The sequence below is a fragment of the Stomoxys calcitrans genome, chromosome 2 (assembly GCF_963082655.1).
Source record: "Stomoxys calcitrans chromosome 2, idStoCalc2.1, whole genome shotgun sequence".
In the NCBI taxonomy this organism is placed as follows: Eukaryota; Metazoa; Arthropoda; class Insecta; order Diptera; family Muscidae; genus Stomoxys; species Stomoxys calcitrans.
In genome coordinates, this window is record NC_081553.1 from 30,072,495 (window position 1) to 30,092,024 (window position 19,530).

General features: G+C 40.3%; 1 protein-coding gene across 3 annotated transcripts in view; it reads left to right on the plus strand.

Moving 5' to 3' along the window:
• Positions 1-19,530, plus strand: part of LOC106086448 (uncharacterized) — a 187,455-nt gene that overhangs the window by 67,566 nt on the left and 100,359 nt on the right. For 2 of the 3 annotated variants that reach the window (XM_013251130.2, XM_013251131.2), the window contains exon 2: positions 2,129-2,509. In XM_013251130.2, coding sequence (XP_013106584.2) covers positions 2,186-2,509 — 324 coding nt within the window. In that variant the 5' untranslated portion in view covers positions 2,129-2,185. Of the gene's footprint in view, positions 1-2,035; positions 2,054-2,128; positions 2,510-19,530 lie in introns of those variants that run through there. The other variant, XM_013251132.2, reaches the window with a different exon arrangement.

Sequence of the window (19,530 nt, forward strand, 5' to 3'; positions counted from 1 at the left end):
CCCGCTTATTAGAGTTGGTACTATCCCACGATATGTGGTGAGAGTTCGCATCGCCCCCTATTATTATCTCGTTTCCTGTCTGTTTTGCTTTTCTAGACAGCAGTTGCAGCTCCGACATGGGTGGCGGTGTCGGAGAGTCGAAAGGCAGATGAAGTGATGCCAGGTATGCTCCACCGTCTCCCTGTCTCACCACTGTTGCATCCGACGTTGACAACTCTGGGGAAAATATATAATTCAAATATTTATGACGCCGCCAGTGTTAGCATAGAACAATTGGTAGTTGATATGGTTTATGGTCCAGAAACTTTGTTCCGGGTCGTCCATGACTCGTGAATTAAGGCAATATGAATCTTGCCCTTGCTGATTTTCTCCAACAAAGCGAGTGTAGCAGTCCCGCTCCGGTGGAGGTTTATCTGGATTACTTTAATCATTGGTCCTCCAGTAGATGGGCATTTTGGAAGTAGGTGATGATCTGATCGTCCGCTCCCTGTTCTTTAGACTGTCGTTGACTTTCCTGTCACTACACTGCCTGATGTCATCGTTTTAGATTCTTTGCCTAATCTAGTCTTCCGACTTTTTATAAAGTCGGTAATGGTTCCACCGTCGGGTCCCTGTTCGTTACGCTTTATTGGGTTTCCATTCCCTGTGCTGGCTGATGTTTCAATACTGTGATCTTTGCCTATCTTAGCCTTCCAAATCTTAAGTAAGATTTGGTGTAAGGTATATAAGATTGGCCAGGCCGAATCTTATATGCCCTACACCATGGATCGCATTTGACGAGTTCTATGCGCGGTATCTCTTTTTAGGCAAACAAAGAATATTGAATAATAACTGTTATGCTATTGGAGCTATATCAAGTTATAGTCCGATCTGGACCATAAATGAATGCTGAACATTGTAAAAGTCATTGTGTAATATTTCCATTCCTTCGGATAAGAATTGCAAGAAGCAAAGTCGGGCGAGAGATTTATATGGGAGCTGTATCAAGCTATTGATCGATTCAGACCATATTAGACACGTATGTTCAAGATCATGAGAGAAGCCGTTGTACAAAATTTCAGCCAAATCGGATGTCAATTGCGCCCTCTAGAAGTTTAAGAAGTCAAAATCCCAGATCGGTTTATATGGCAGCTATATCAGGTTCTATACCGATTTGCGGCATACTTACCACAGTTATTGGAAATCATAAAAAAGCAGCCCATGTAAAATTTCAGTGAAATCGGACGAGAATCGCGCCCTCTAGAGGCTCAAGAAGTCAAGACCCAAGATCGGTTTATATGGCAGCTATATCAAAACATGTACCGATTTAAACCATACTTAGCGTTGTTGTTGGCAATGATACCAAAACACTACGTGCAAAATTTCAGCCAAATCGGATGAGAATTGCGCCCTCTAGAGGCGAAAGAAGCAGTACCCAAGATCGGTTAATATGGCAGCTATATCAAAACATGGACCGATGTAAACCATACTTAGCGTAGTTGTTGGCAATGATACCAAAACACTACGTGCGAAATTTCAATAAAATCGGATAAGAATTGCGCCCTCTAGAGGCTCAAGTAGTCAAGACCCAAGATCGGTTTATATAGCAGCTATATCGAAACAGGGACCGATGTAAACCATACTTAGCCTAGTTGTTGGAAGTGATACCAAAACACTTCGTGCAATACAGTATAAATACTCTAATAATGATTATATATCAATTTTCATCTAAATCGGACAAGGGAATCGAGGATCTGGCGATAATGGGTTAACATCGTACTTTACATACAAACATGAAGATATCATAGTTAGCTCCCATGCCATGTGATTTTTCCATGACACCTTCTGTATGTGTCTGCTGTATGTGTCACAAAGAGGATCCAAACTTTTTTGCCTTGATTTTTCGACTTTAATGTGGGCGTTGCCATAATGACTTTGTTTGGCTTGAATTAATGTGCAAAAGTCAATAAAACTTGGCTGGTAAAAAAGTTTTCGTCGTTCTCGTTGTTGTTGTCTGCACCCGCGCTCACAGAGTACGTGAGGCCTTGAAAATCGAAGACCGTCAAAACGAAGTGTACAAAAGAAATTAAATGGACTAAATTAAAGACAAAAATTTTTAATTTGTTTGCTTTCCATCTTACCATTACAGATCACAAAGCGTAAAACTAAGAGAAGAGAAAACTACAGAAGAAGTATTGAGAAAAAAATGCTAAAATCATTTAAAATCTACACGTGCTCAAACGGTTCACTTGGTCTTCATTTGAGCAGGGCACCCTGGGATCCCTATCCCTGGGTGAGCAGCATACAAAAGGATTCCACTTCATATGTAGCAGGTCTGCGAGTGGGAGACTGCCTGCTTGAGCTGAATGGCAATGATGTCTTGGGTCTGAGAATCTCAGAAATTGCAGCCCTTTTGAAAAATCATTGGCTCAATGAAAGCAGTAATCATGTCAGCGTTGTGATATGGCGTAAGAAGGCCAAAGATGCTGAAGATGATGATGATGAAGACGAGGATGAGGAAAACAATGCGGTAAGTTGATGAGTTGTGATTTATGTAATGTATGGGTCTTCTTTTCCCCCATCTTTGTAAGTTGTGTTTTTATCACTTCATTACTTGCTGCTGCTGCTGCTGCCGTTGCCTACTGGTTTTGGATTCTCAAATTGCATATTTTGATGTATTGTTTGAAGTGTTTCAATGCAATGAGAATAATGATATGTTCACACGTAATATGGGGAGCTTATGAATCAACAATAGTTGCACAGTGGGTTGAGATGACATGACATCTATTATGGTACTACATTTCCCATGAGGAATAGGGGATACTTCCCTCATATTAATGAGTTCAAATTGCAAATTTTGCCCGTGAGCATTCCACTCTCATATCAATGAGAGCAAGTTTAAGCTCAATGATAAGGGGCCTCCTTTTTATAGCCGAGTCCGAACGGCGTGCCGCAGTGCGACACCTCTTTAGAGAGAAGTTTTACATGACATAGTACCTCACAAATGTTGCCAGCATTAGGAGGGGAAAACCTCCGCTGAAAATTTTTTCTAATGCTCTCTCCAGGATTCTAGGTTCAGACGTTCAGGCGGACATGCTAACCTCTGCAGTATTGTATCTTAACTCAATAAACAGGATTTTCCGCATATACGCATCCCTCATCATCTTCCTATTCAACTTTCAAAGACTTTTTATTTGAATACCATGCAGTTCCGTTCAACTAATGTTACATGTCCCTTTAAAGATTTTTTAACATTTGACAGAAACTTGTCCCGAATTTTGATATCAGACTACCAGACAAATTATGCCCAACTTTCTAGTTTCTTAATTAAGAGAATTACTCACTGTGCGACTTCTGTGTCTCGTTTATTTTACCGGCTTTTGTTTGCAATTTTTTTTTTCTCACTATCATTTTTATGAGGTTTTCGCTTTGTTCGGTTATTGTGATGATGTGCGAATATTTTCATGCACATACCCTGCAAACATTTTTGATCACCAAACAATCTTCCGCGAATCTTCTAGATGAAGGTTATGATCGCGAAAGAGCTCGTCTAAGAGTCATTGAAGATTCCTCAGTCGTGGGGCGATGTGTCCTCCAGGCGAATCTTCTGGAGGTGTGATCTGCGAATCGTCCATTTGAGTTGTTGAAGAGTAAATGCGAAGAGTCTTGGAAGATTTTAGAATCGCGCAAGAATAAGAAACGAGTAACCAATCACAATTTTGGAAGATTTATAAAACACTTTTCTAGAAGAGTTGCATATTACGTTTGGACGAGTAGCAAATAAGTGTTTTGGAATATTCATTAAATATTGTTTCAAAAGAGTTGCGCGTTATTCTCTTGAGAGATCTGAAATGCATATCAAAATTAGTTGTTAATCGAAAATGTAACAAGTATGAAGAAACTTAAAAAAAAAAACAAGTAAGAGTTAAGTTCGGCCAGGCCAAATCTTGGGAACCCAAGATTCTGCTAAAAATGTATACAAAATAACTTTAGTTGAAGGGCCTTATTTTATTCTATATACCAAACTTCAGTCAAACCAGCAAAAATTAAAGCTTCTAGGAATCGAGCTATATCAGGTTATAGAATGATTTGGATTGTATTTGGCTCAGTTGTTGGAATTCGTAACAGAACACCGCATACCAAATTTTGGCCAACACGGACAAAAATTGCGGTTTGTAAGGACTCGAGAAGTCACGGGAGATGGGTTTAAATGGGTTATAGATTGATTTGGACCGTATTTGGCACAGTTGTTGGAATTCGTAACAGAACACCTCATACCAAATTTCGGCCAACGCGGACAAAAATCGCGGCTTGTAAGGACTCAAAAAGTCAAATCGGGAGATCGGTCTATATGGGAGTTAACCAGGTTAAAGACCGATTTTGACCGTACTTGACACAGTTGTTGGAAGTCTTAGCAGAACACTACATTCAACATTTCAGCCAAATCGGACAAAAATTGCGGCTTCCATGGTCTCAAAAAATCGAATCGGGAGATCGGTTTATATGGGAGCTATATCCAAATCTGAACCGATATGGCCCATTTGCATTTGCCAACGACTTACATCAATATTAAGTACCTGAGCAAAATTTCAATCGAATAGCTGTACGCGTTCGACAGCTATCGGGATGTCGACACACGGACGGACGGCCGGACATGGGTAGATCAACTCAGAACATCGAGACGTTCAAGAATATATATACTATACTAGCTGGACAGGGCCCGCTCCGCTGCGCCTTCACTCACTCTCTTATTTTATCTGAGCCCTATATTGCCACAGTCAGGAAAGTCCTGTTTGTGGGTACTGGTACGGGCTTTCATAGATATATCGTCCCAATGTGGATATCATATTGGCGCTCTACTCCCAAATACTCTTCATTTGAGCCTTATATTAATATGGCCAGTAAATAAGTCAGGTATGGAGAATATTTGGGGTGAGGTGGAACGTCATATATTCTATTCGTGCTCTGGTCTCAAATACCTTAAATTTGAGCCCCATATCGTCATTATTGGTTTGTATTTCCATTTAGTGGGCTTTTGAGGTGGCGCTGCACCCCTGGGTAAACCAAATTTCGGCTTTTGAGTTTTTATAAACAAACTAAATTAAATTTCGCATAAAGCGCACTAACCATCTCCGAGATCAGGAGGTTTTGAAAATAAGGTAAGGGGGGATTCCCCCCATTATAGTTTGAATCTCTTCTCTTGGTTTTGGTGGTGGATTGGAGTAGCCAAACCCTTTGCCTCGAAAGTGGATATCAGATTTATACTCTACTCCCAAAAATCACATTCGAGCTACATATTGCTTTAGTCGGTATATATATGTGGTTTAGGGGGAGCTTAGGTTAGGCGTCTCTGAAATACTTGGCCATAAAACAGATATCAGATTGGAGCCCCCTATTTTCATAATCGACTATTATGTCCACTTTAAGGGGTATCTAGGGTGGGACGGCCATCCACGCACTTAGCCCAGAAAATATATCAACATCGTTCTCTACTCTCAAATTTTTTTTATTTGAGCCCCAATAGCCATTGGTTTAGGGGGAGTTTATGGGGTGAGACGACCCCCAAACACTAGGCCTCAAAATTGGATATCAAATTCGTTTTCTCCTATCAAATACCTATTATTTATTGCCATAGTAGGCAAACATGGACGGTTTGTTTGACCCTATATTGTCAAGAATTTTGAAGGTTTCGTTCAAATCCATTCTATATTCAAAAACATATTTCAAAGCTACCACTTGGGATACCACAATTTTAAAGATCCGCAGGTCCTCCTCCCAGACACCAAGAAAAAATTTTTCGGATCAGATTTGTACTCTACTTTAAAATACCTTTCATTTGATACCCTTCTTACCCAAAGCGGTGAAAGAGTCCTGTTGGAGGGTTTTCTGGGGATGGGAGACCCCCTACCCCTGAACACTTTGGGCGAAATTTTTATACCAAGTTTGTACTCTATTCTTAAATACCTTTCGTTTGATACATCTGTAAATATGTCCGTGCGGGGGATTTTGGGGGAAGGGAAGGCCCCCCAGATACCAAGGGATACATTTTTATATCAGATATGTACTCTACTTTAAGATACCTTTCGTTTGATACCCATATTGCCCAAAGCGGTGAAAGAGTCCTGTTGGAAGGTTTTTTGGGGGTGGCGGACCCCTCGAACACTTTAGGCGAAATTTGTTTATCAAGTTCGTACTCTACTTTTAAATACCTTCAATTTGATACCCATATTGACCCAATCAGTAAACATGTCCGCCCGGGTGGGTTTTGGGATGGGGCGTCCCCTAGGCTATTTGACCCAAAAATTTTATACCGATTTCGTGTTTTTGGGGTACCATAAGGTGGCATACAAAATTTCGCTTAAATAGGTACACCCATTTCGGAGATCTGTTGTTTTTGAAATTTGGGGTATGGAGGCGGGTCCGCCTCCCCTTCGGATATCAAAAAATGTAGTACCCCATTTTCACCAGGGACCCAAACTCTGGTATCTGCGAAAATTTCAAGAAAATTGGTTCAGCCGTTTTGAGTATTTAAAACTAGCTGGACCGGGTCCGCTCCGCTGCACCTTCTTTTACTTAATTTGGAACAAAATTTTCCTTGGAATATTTATTTTCGACAATTAAAAGCTTTTAGTGAAATACCATGTTTGTCGTTTGACAAACAGTTTAACAATATATGCCTTTATCTGAGTCCCATATGATCTTTATTGGTCTATGTATTTAAGTTTGTATGTAAGGTGTACTCCTTTCCTAAAATATTTTATTTCAGCCCGATATTCTCTTGATGTCTGATTTAAGCCCCATATTGCCGTGGTCAGCAAATGAGTTCTGTTTGGGGGGTGTTTGGGGAAGGAGTGGACCCCTAGAAACTTTGTCCCAAATTTGGATATCAGATTCGTATTTTACTCGCAAATACTTTTCATTTGAGTCCCATATAACCATGGTCGGTAAATATGTCCGATTTAGGGATGTTTTGGGGGTTGGGGTGATCCCCCAAACACTTGGTCCGACAAATGGATATCAAATACGTTTTCTAATCTTAAATGCCTTTCATTTGAGTACCATATTGTCGTAATTAGTGTATATATATATTAGGTAGGTTTTAGGGTGGGGCGCCCCTCCTAAGTACCCGGTTCGAAATTTGGATATAAATTTTTTTTGTAGGTTACTTTAAGAGATCACACAAAATTTCGCTTAAATCGCACCACCCATCTCCGAGATATGGCGATTCTGAAAATTGGGGTAAAGGGAAGGGTCCGCTCCCTTCAGATATCAAAAAAAAAATAAAAAAATAAAAACCATCGCGAAAAGTTAACTCAGTTAACTCCAAAATAAATCTTCTGGAAGATTTAAACGCAATGGATTGCGTAATAACACATGCAAGAGATTGTAGAAGAGTGTTTGGCGACTCTTACGGAAAACAATTGCGTAAAAGTCTTCCAGAAGATAGTCTCTTTCGTCGCGTGGACGATCGCTATTCCAAAATTATGAAAAATGTTTGCAGGGTAAACTGAACATGTGAGTACTACAGTGGTATTGTACTTATCTATGTGTCTGTGCCTGTGCCTGTGTCTGTGTAACTTTGTAGTATTATTTGCCATATTATTATTCAAATGTGGGTCATTGCAAAGTGTTTTTGAGTTTTGTTTGGTTTATTTGTTTATGAAAATTGGCTAATTATTAACTACTATAGCGATGTATGTACGTGTACTCGACCGTATAAGTGTGTACGTGCTCCAAAATCTAAAGATGACAATTTATGTGCATCCACATTGTTTCAAGGTCAAATGGACAGTTTTGGGGCATATACTCTTTTTTTCATTTCGTTTAAATGGGGGGCAATTTAAATGCAACATGGGCAATTTTGTTTTATATGTGAACACCTTTGAGGATCACGTTTTGTACAAATTAGCCGAATTTATGGGTGAGTTGTTAGGCTTAAGCTTATCTTTGGAATGGTTTTAATTGAATTTAAAACGTTTGTGTATTTAGCGAGTTAAGATTTAAACAATAATATAATAAAAACAAGTAAAAGCGTGCTAAGTTCGGCCGGGCCGAATCTTATATACCCTCCACCATGGATCGCATTTGTCGAGTTCTTTTCCCGGCATCTCTTCTCAGGACCGATATAAACCATACTTGCCAAAGTTGTTGGATATCATAACAAAACACGTCGTGCAAAATTTCATTCCAATCGGATAAGAATTGCGCACTCTAGAGGCTCAAGAAATCAAGACCCAAGATCGGTTTATATAGCAGCTATATCAGGTTATCGACCGATTTAAACCATACTTGGCACAGTTGTTGGATATCACAACAAAACACGTCGTGCGAAATTTCATTCCAATCGGATAAGAATTGCGCACTCTACAGCCTCAAGAAGTCAAGACCCAAGATCGGTTTATATGACAGCTATATAAGGTTATGGACCGATTTCAACCATACTTGACACAGTTGTTGGATATTATAGCAAAACACGTCGTGCAAAATTTCATTCCAATCGGATAAGAATTGCGCACTCTAGAGGCTCAAGAAGTCAAGACCCAAGATCGGTTTATATGGCAGCTATATCAAAACATGGACCGATATGGCCCATTTACAATACCAACCGACCTACACTAATAAGAAGTATTTGTGCAAAATTTCAAGCGGCTAGCTCTACTCCTTCGGAAGTTAGCGTGCTTTCGACAGACAGACGGACGGACGGACGGACGGACGGACAGACGGACGGACATGGCTAGATCGACATAAAATGTCGCGACGATCAAGAATATATATACTTTATGGGGTCTCAGACGAATATTTCGAGTAGTTACAAACAGAATGACGAAATTAGTATACCCCCCATCTTATGGTGGAGGGTATAATAAAATGGCGAGTTATATGTTAACAATTAACAAGTAAAGGCCCCTTAAGTTCGACAGGGCCGATTCTTATATACCCTCCACCATGGGTCACATGTGAAAAGTTCTTTGAATGACTTCTTATTAAAAGTCATAGAGATGGACTGATTTGGATCATATTTCTCACAGTTGTTGAAGTCACACCAAAACGGCTCGTGCAAAGTTTCAACCAAATCGGATAAGAATTGGGTCCTCAAGAAGCTCAAGAAGCCAAATCGGGGAATCGGCTTATATGGCAGCTGTATCAGGTTATGAACCGATTTAAGCTATACTTGATACAGTTGTTAGAAGTCACCATAACGATATATGCAAAATTGCAATTAAATCGGTTGGTATTTGCGCTTTCTAGAGGCTTAAAAAGCCAAATATGAAGAACGGCTTATATGGCAGCTATATAAAGGTTCTGGAGCGATTTGAACCATATTTGGTACAGTTTTGGAAGTCATAACAAAACACAACGTGCAAATTTCAATCCCATCGGATAAGAATTACGCCATCCAATGTTTTGAGGTGTCACAAACGGGATGACGAAATAAATGTATTCCCATCCGATGGTTGGTGGTATAAAAACGTATTTAGTCCGGCCTGACATACCAAATCATGGGAACTCAACAATAATAAAACAAGTAGAACGGCATTAAGTTCGGCCCGGCCGAACTTTGGATACACACCACCTCGGGTATATATATAAATCCACCTTCGTCACATTTCGGTGAAAATTGGATAACTTATGCACCCAAATTCGGCACGAACATTGAGTGGTCTAATATATATGTCATAATTCAATTTTGTAGACCAAAATATTGGTCTTTTTGGCATATATATCCAATTATAAACCGATCTGGACCGTATTAAGGTCGGATATCGTGAGGCTCAGAAAAACTCACTGTTTCAAATTTCAGCGAAATCGGATAATAAATGAAGCTTTTATGGGCTTCAGTCCCCTTATCGGCAGATCGGTCTATATGGCAGCTATATCTAAATATAGTCCGATCTGAATTATATTTATGTCAGATGTCGGGAGGCTTCAGATAACCCATTGTTTTAAATTTCAGCGAAATCGGGTAATAAATAAAGCTTCAATGGTCTTCAGACACTTTATCGGGAAATCGGTCTATATAACAGCTATATCTAAATAAAGGTCTGATCTGAACCATATTTACCTCAGACGTCGGGAAGCTTAAAATAACCCACTGTTTTAAATAGCAGTGAAATCGGTTAATAAATAAAGCTTTTATGGGCTTCGGACCATTTATCGGGAGATCGGTCTATATTGCCCTTTATCGGCAGATCATTCTATATGGCAGATATATCTAATTATAGTCTGATCTGAACCATCTTTAGATCAGATATCGTGAGGCGTAAAATAACCCACTGTTTCAAATTTCAGCGAAATCGAATAATAAATGCGCCTTTTATTGGCTCATGACGCCATATCGGGAGATCAGTCTATCTATAGACCGGTCTGAACCATATAGAGTACGGATGTCGAGAAGCCTAACATAGGTCACTATGCCAAATTTCAGCGAAATCGTATAGTAAGTGCGCCTTTTATGGGCCCAAGATTATAAAACAGGAGATCGGTATATATAGCAGCTATATCCAACTAAAGACCGATCTGGACCATATAGCGAACGGATGTCAGAATGCCTAACACACGTCCTTGTGGCAAATTTTAGCGAAATCGGGTAATAAATCAGGATGAAAATAACCCACTATTTCAAATTTCAGCGAAATCGGGTAATAAACAAAGGTTTTATGAGCTTTAGACCCTTTATTGGCAGATCGGTATATATGGCAGTTATATCTAAATATAGACCGATATGAACCATATTTGGGCCATATGTCAAGAAGCCTTAAACTACACACTGTTTCAAATTTCAGCGACGTCGGATAAAAAATACAGCATTTATGGGCCTAAGACCCCAAATCGGAGGATCGGTCTATATGGGAGCTATATCCAAATATGGTCCAATTTCGTCCGTTCAAGAACTTAACCAGCGCGCATCAAAAAGACATATCGATGACGTGTGCCAAATTTCTGTCCAATATCTCAATTTTTGAAGGTTGTGGCGTGATTACAACAGACGGACGGACAGACACACAGAAATCGTCTAATCGCGTTAGAACTTTAAGTAGATCCGAAATATATATCCTTTGTAGGGTCGGTAATGGATATTTCGCAATGGGATGATCAAATGAATATACCCCCTATCTTATGGTGATGGGTGCAAATGCAAATTTTGCCCACTCAGGAACAGGGGCAAACTTCTCACATATCAATGAGTGCAGTCCGATTTAAGTTTAAGCTCAATGATAAGGGTCCTCCTTTTTATAGCCGAGTCCGAACGGCGTGCCGCAGTGCGACACCTCTATGGAGAGAAGTTTTACATGGCATAGTACCTCAGAAATGTTGCCAGCATTAGGAGGGGAAAACCACCGCTGAAAATTTTTTCTGATAGTCTCGCCAGGATTCGAACCCTGCACTCTGAACTCTGCACTATGGATATGGTAGTGTTACAATAAAATAGAATGAACTGAAACTTTGCACTGAGTCAATTTTTGCCCATAAGCAGGTTAAGTTCGATGAAGGGCTATATCGGACTATATCTTGACATAGTCCCCACATAAACCGATCCGTCAATTTAAGATCTTAGGCCTATAAAAACCACATTTATTATCCGATTTTGCTGAAATTTGCGACGCTGAGTTATGTTGGGCCACTCGAAATCCTTCTGCAATTTGGGCTAAATCGGTTCAGATTTGGATATAGCTGCCATATAGACCGTTATTTCGATTAAAGATTTTGGGACCATAAAAGGCGCATTTATTGTCCGATGTCGCCGAAATTTTGGACGGTGAGTTATGTTAGGCTTTTCGACATCTTTCTGAAATTTGGTTCAGATCGGTTCAGATTTGGATATATCTGCCATATAGACCGATCTTTCGATTAAAGGTTTTGGGCCAATAAAAGGCGCATTTATAGTCCGATGTCGCCGAGATTTGGGATAGTGATTTGTGTAAGGGCCCTCGACATCCGTCTTTAATTTCATCCAGATCGGTTCAGATTTGGATACAGCTGCCATATAGACCGATCTCTCGATTTAAGGTTTTGGGCCCATAAAAGTTGCATTTATTGTCCGATTTAGCCGAAATTTGGGACAGTGAGTTGTGTTAGGGCATTCGACATATATTTTCAATTTGGCCCAAATCGGTTTAGATTTGGATATAACTACCATATAGACCGATCTCTCGATTTAAGGTTTTGGGCCCATAAAAGGCGCATTTATTGTCCGATTTGGCCGAAATTAGGGACTGTGGGTTGTGTTGGGCCATTTGACATTCTTCGGCAATTTGAGTCAAATCGGTTTAGATTTGGCTATAGCTGCCATATAGACCGATCTCTCGATTTAAGGTTTTGAGCCCATAAAAGTTGCATTTGTATTCCGAAGCTGCTGAAATTTGGAACAGTGAGTTGTGTTAGGGCCTTCGACATCTTTTTTCAGTTTGGCCTAGATCGGTTCAGATTTGAATATAACTGTCATATAGACCAATCTCTCGATTTAATGTTTTGAGCCAATAAACGACGCATTTATGGTCCGATTTGACCGAAATTAGGGACAGTGGTTTGTATTGGGCCATTCGACATCCTTCGGCAATTTGGGTGAAATCGGTTTAGATTTGGCTATAGCTGCCATATAGACCGATCTCTCGATTTAAGGTTTTGGGCCCATAAAAAATGAATTGAAAATCCAGTTTCGCTGAAATTATGTTAGGCTTTTCGACATCCAGGTCGTATATACTTCAGATCGGTCTATATTTGAATATAGCTACCATAAAAAGAAAAACAATATTTTGTTTTGCAACATGAAACAATGACTTGTACTTATTAGACCACTCAATCTCCATGACGAAATTGGTCCAAATCGAACCATATTTCGATATAGCTGCTATGGTTTACATATATACCCGAGCTGGTGGTTATCCAAAGAACTTAACGCCTTTTTACTTCTTTTTAATATAGTTTATAGGTATAATGATGTACAAAAGATATAATTTTCTGGTGTACCTATATTCCAATTTTGTAAAAATTCAATTGCATCGAGTGAAAGTTTTCAACTTTGGTTTTAATTCAATTTTTCAATTTCACTTAAATAACATCATTACTGTTTGGCTTTAGTTTGATCATTAAGGTCGGAGCATCAACTGAGTGAAAAACTGAATTTCTGGCCAAGCATAAAGTTGTGTATGTGTGTGTGTGTGAGTGTGAGTGTGTGAGCGGGTGTTCAATGAGTTGTGATGTAACCGACATATGTCGGTTTCAATTTTGTTGTTGTGAAAAGAACTTATCGCCCAACATCCAACGACCCCAATGTCCTTAAACAAATTAATAAATTTATTATTATTTTCATGTGGCATGTGATGCAGCAACATAAACAGCTACAACAACACCAGCAACAACGGAAAAATGGCAACAAAGACAACAATAATGGAAAATAATCTTGTTTTACCTTCAAATTTCCATTACGGCCTCAATTTAGGTCAATTAAATTGTAATGATAATGCACTCTCTGACAATAAGTAGCACTCATACACAGCCAGACAGAGTCTTCCATTCATATTACGTACAAAACGTATAACAATACACACCTGACCTTTGTTCTAGTTCTTCAGAGTGTGTGCTAAAGAATGGGGTGAGCCATTCTGCTACCTTGAAGCTAATTTAATATTAAATTTATAAAAATTTTATATTGAAAATCTTACAGTTAAAATGTATGTCAATGATGTTGACCGATATAGGCATCATCTCCCCACTCCCAAAATGGTTTTTACTCTCTGAGGATGCTGCATAGAGCATGGCTTATAGCGGAGCAACAACCAACCGAATGACACACAATTTTCAATGTGTTTGACAATTTTCAATGTTCAATAGTAAGTGTTTTGACATTTTGTTGTCTCGTCATAGCTGTGATTTTTCCGAAAGGACAACAGGAAGAGAGATTAGATTGATGTACCAATGGAATGGGGAGTACCATAATGATGATGTTGTCATGTTGTATCTTTATCTCTGACTACGCCTAAGACATTGATACAAAGTCTTTAAGGATTTATTTAAATTGCCATTATGATGTTAAATAAATAAAATGTGCTCTATTTAATCCTCCAATTACTTCAATAATAATATGAAATTTTTCAACAGAAAACGTCATTGGAGATCCTTTGACGGACCTGTCAATCGACATATCCCCATTGGCTCATAAAGAGTCATTTATTGATATAAACAACTGATTTTCTTGTATTCAGTTTCACATTATTCAAAAAATGGGAACAAGGAGGATGTTTAGCAGAGGAACAAATTGGAAATCTTAAACTAAAAACAGGTTTAAAGGTCAATTGTGTTAAGGTTTATAAAAGATTAAACAAACAAGTAAAAAGGCGTTAAGTTCAGCCGGGCCGAACTTTGGATACCCAACACCTCAGGTATATATGCAAAACACCTTTCGTAAAATGCGTTGGAAAATGCATACCTTATGCCCCATAGCAGCTACATTGAATTATGTTCCAATTTGGACCAAATACTTATAAGTACAAGTCATTGTTCAATTGTGTCAAATTTCAATGAAAACGGATTATAAATGCGCCTTGTAGGGGGCCATGACTTTAAATCGAGATATCGGTCTATATGGCAGCTATATCCAAATCTGGACCGATGTGGGCCAAGTTGCAGAAAAATGTCGAAGAGCCTAACACAACTTACTGTCCGAAATTTGGGCGAAATCGGACAATAAATGTGCCTTTTATGGCCCCAAAACCTTAAATCGAGATATCGGTCTATACGCAGCTATATCCAAATATGGACCGATTTGGGCCAAGTTGCAGAAAAATGTCGAAGAGCCTTACACAACTTACTGTCCCAAAGTTGGGCGAAATCGGACAATAAATGCGCCTTTTATGGCCCCAAAACCTAAAAACCGACAGATCGGTCTATATGGCAGCTATATCCAAATCTGAACCGATCTGTGCCATATTGCAGAAGTATGTCAAGGGTCTTAACTTAACTCACTGTACCAAATTTCGGTTACATCGGACAATAAATGCCCCTTTAATGCGCCCAAAACCTTAAATCGAGAAATCGGTATATATGGCAGCTATATCCAAATCTGAACCGATCTGGGCCAAATTAAAGAAAGATGTCGAGGGGCCTAACAAAACACAGGGTCCCAAATATGAGCACAATCGGATAATAAATGTGGCTTTTATGGACCTAATACCCTAAATCGGAGGATCGGTCTATATGGCAGCTATATCCAAATCTGAACCGATCTGGGCCAAATTAAAGAAAGATGTCGAAGGGCTTAACAAAACTCACTGTCCAAAATTTCAGCAAAATCGGATAATAAATATGGCTTTTATGGGCCTAATACCCTAAATCGGAGGATCGGTCTATATGGCAGCTATATCCAAATCTGAACCGATCTGGGCCAAATTAATGAAGGATGTCGAAAGGCCTAACAAAACTCATTGTTCCAAATTTCATCAAAATCGGATAATAAATGTGGCTTTTATGGGCCTAATACCCTAAATCGGAGGATCGGTCTATATGGCAGCTATATCCAAATCTGAACCGATCTGGTCCAAATTAACGAAGGATGTCGAAAGGACTAACAAAAGTCACTGTCCCAAATTTCAGCATAATCGGATAATAAATATGGCTTTTATGGGCCTAATACCCTAAATCGGAGGATCGGTCTATATGGCAGCTATATCCAAATCTGGACCGATCTGGGCCAAATTGCAGAAATATGTCAAGGGACCTAACGAAACTCACTGTCCCAAATTTGAGCGAAATCGGATAATAAATGTGGCTTTTATGCGCCTAAGACCCTAATTCGGCGGATCGGTCTATATGGGGGCCAGATCAAGATATAATCCGATATAGCCCATCTTCGAACTTAACCTGCTTATGGACAAAAAAAGAATCTGTTCAAAGTTTCAGCTCAATATCTATTTTTAAAGACTGTAGCGTGATTGACAGACGGGCGGACAGGCGGACGGACATGGCTAGATCGTCTTAGATTTTTACGCTGATCAAGAATATATACACTTTGTAGGGTCGGAAATGGATATTTCGATGTGTTGCAAACGGAATGACAAAATGAATGGGTATAACAACCCCCAGAGGCTCAGGAGGAATAATCGGGAGATCGGTTTATATGGGAGCTGCATCTGGTTTTAGACCGATTAAAACCATACTTGTCATAGAAAAAGCTGCTGTACAAAATGCGGATACGAACACAAATCGGATAAGATCTACGCCTCCTAGGGTCTCCAGAGCTATAATCGGTATATCGGTTTATATGGAAGCTGTATCAGGCTTAGGACCGATTCAAACCATACTCAACACGTATGTTAAAGGCCATAGAAAAAGTCACTGTGCAAAATTTCACCCAAATCAGAGAAGAATTACACCCTCTAGAGGCTCAATAAATATAATCGGGAGTTTTGTTTATATGGAAGCTGTATCAGGCTTAAGACCGATTCAAACCATACTCAACACGTATGTTAGAGGCCATAAAAAAAAGTCACTGTGCAAAATTTCACCCAAATCAGATAAGAATTACACCCTCTAGAGGCTCAATTAGTATAATAAGGAGACCGGTTTATATGGGAGCTGTATCAGGCTTAAGACCGATTCAAACCATGCTCAACACATATGTTAGAGGCTATAGAAAAAGTCGCTGCTCTAGATTTCGCCCCCTAGAAGCTCAAGAAGAATAATCGATAGATTGGTGTTCTATAGTCTCTTCTGTTCTAGAATCTCTTCTTTTTCGATGTCCTCACGGCTACTGCAAAAGTCGTTGCTGGCTACCTTCAGTCTGTCAGCATGTTTTCCGATTAGACAGTGATCTGTCATGACGGACACAATGATTGAGACGTCTGTTCTAGCCAGTGACAGCAAAGCGATAGACCTCTTCAAGTCTAGATTAGGCCACGTAGTTTTGAAATCCTCGCAGCCCCCTCCTTGTGACCATCTATCACTCGTTGTCCTTTGGGCCTGGTTCTGAAAACTTAGCTTACATGTTGCTAGAGGCATACCCACAGATACCAGTATCTCTGGAATGTGTGTGTAGGGTAGATCCTAGTCTCGCAAGCTCGTCCGCTTTACTATTCCCTGTGACCCGGCAACCAGAACGGGTGAATTTTGAACTGTTCAGCCATCTCGTTGAGAGATCTGCAATAGTCGATTGCGTTTTTTTCCTTTTTTTGCTCAGAAATACGTTCTCCAGGGATTTAATGGTTGCCTGCCTGTCTGAGAAGTTATTGATGCTAATCGTCGTTATGGCATTATATCTTAGCCATTCCACCACTTCCTTAATTGCAAGGATCTCCGCTTTATACACACTGCAGTGGTCGCCCACCTGGTCGTTTAGTTTATAACCATCCGTATAGAAGACTATGTAATTTCTGTTACCAGGGATATCGCAGTTCCAATCGGTTCTATCAGGAAAAGTGGTACAGAACTTTTTTTATCAAAAAGCGGCGCAGGTAGGGTGTAATCCACACTGCCTGGAACAGCGGATATTGTATCCAGGATAACAAAGTGTCCATAGTCGCCACATGGCCAATGGGACAGCTCCCTTAACCTTACGGAAGTGGTCCTCAAATGTATCCTTCACAGAGCTGCAGAGTTCTACCCAGGATTTGTTCTACTCGCCCTTATATTTTCTTAGCTCTGCCTTATAGATGTCCCATTCGTATGGTGCTCTTGTGGCTTTTGCTCTGTTGAAGAGTTTTCTGCAGTCCTTCCTTACACCTACCAGCTCTGGGGGCCTTTGTGATCCCAGGCGCATATTCCTCAACTTATATCTTCCGATACAAAGGTAAAATCTAGTACCTCCTGGCTGTCCTGGTAATAAAGATCGGTTTATCCCCTTTATAACAAATCGCCAGATTGCTACTTATAATATTTTCAATAAGCAGCTCACCCCTTTCGTTGGCATCCGAACTTCCCCATATCAGCATCACTTACTGCAATGAGGCTCTTCTTCCCTATAGAAGCGGTTTCAACCAGCGACTTAAGGTTTGAAGGCGGCATCTTTGAATCGTGTGCCATGGTTCTTGGATAAGAACCACGTTAAATCCCTCTGCTAGCAGGAGGGCCTTTAGTGCCCCCCAAGCGGCCTTAAAATGGTGAAGATTTATATGTAAAAACCTGACCATAGTCAGGATTCAGAACTTCCACCACTGTTAGCCTCGTCTTCTGATTCCACCAGGAGTTCATCCTCACACGATTCCTTAGATCATGTCATAATGAGCTTCCGTACGCATCCAGGGGTAGGTGAGATAACTGTGGAACCACTCTTCCTCAGGATACTGGACACTTGCCGTGTCGACGATTTCTACTTAGATGCTTCATTAGCTGCTGCTGTCGAAGTACTTTTTGAATTCCGTGCTTCAGCGCTGGCGCACACTTTGAGCCCAGTCCAACTGGGTGACCCACCCACACACGGCTTGTTGGGTCCCGTTTCGATGCCGATCCTACAATCCGCCAGACTCTAGCGATGTGCTCGACAGTGGTCAGGCATGTGTTCAGCAACAACTGCTCAGTCGTCTCCGGATTCCCCAAGCTCACCGCTTTTATAGACCTTCAGTTTCAACCTGTTGAATCAGTAGGATACAACCCCTTCAGACTTGTTGAGGTCTACAATACAGCCGGAGTTTAATACGAACACTGCATGCCTCCGGTTACCATCAGCCTCATCCAGTCTTCCAGGTTTCGATTCAGGATCTGAGGGAATCCTTGGTATGCAACATGCGCCATAAGTCGGGAAGGAATATCTTCCTTCTTGACTAAATCTAGTGCTACACCTGGCCAGATCTCACAAATCTTTTTTAGCGCACAACGATACATTTCAATTGAGCGTTGATCTCCGAAGGCAATTAGTCTGTTTCGGCCCCGATACCAGCCTGCATCTTCACAAACTGGAGGAGACGCAGGAAAGTGCGCAAGGACATCGGCGTATGTTGATGACAGTCCATTGACTATCCCACTCTAATTATTCCTGGGTATACAGCCCTGTTCTTCTCCCAACTGTCTTTAGCGACATTGGCAAAGGTTCTTGGACCCATCTTACCATTGTTCGCCCTTGTTCTTTTAGTCATTGTAAAGAGTGATTTGTTAAGAGCTTGATAACTTTTTTTTTAAAAAAAACGCATAAAATTTGCAAAATCTCATCGGTTCTTTATTTGAAACGTTAGATTGGTCCATGACATTTACTTTTTGAAGATAATTTCATTTAAATGTTGACCGCGGCTGCGTCTTAGGTGGTCCATTCGGAAAGTCCAATTTTGGGCAACTTTTTCGAGCATTTCGGCCGGAATAGCCTGAATTTCTTCGGAAATGTTGTCATCCAAAGCTGGAATAGTTGCTGGCTTATTTCTGTAGACTTTAGACTTGACGTAGCCCCACAAAAAATAGTCTAAAGGCGTCAAATCGCATGATCTTGGTGGCCAACTTACCGGTCCATTTCTTGAGATGAATTGTTCTCCGAAGTTTTCCCTCAAAATGGCCATAGAATCGCGAGCTGTGTGGCATGTAGCGCCATCTTGTTGAAACCACATGTCAACCAAGTTCAGTTCTTCCATTTTT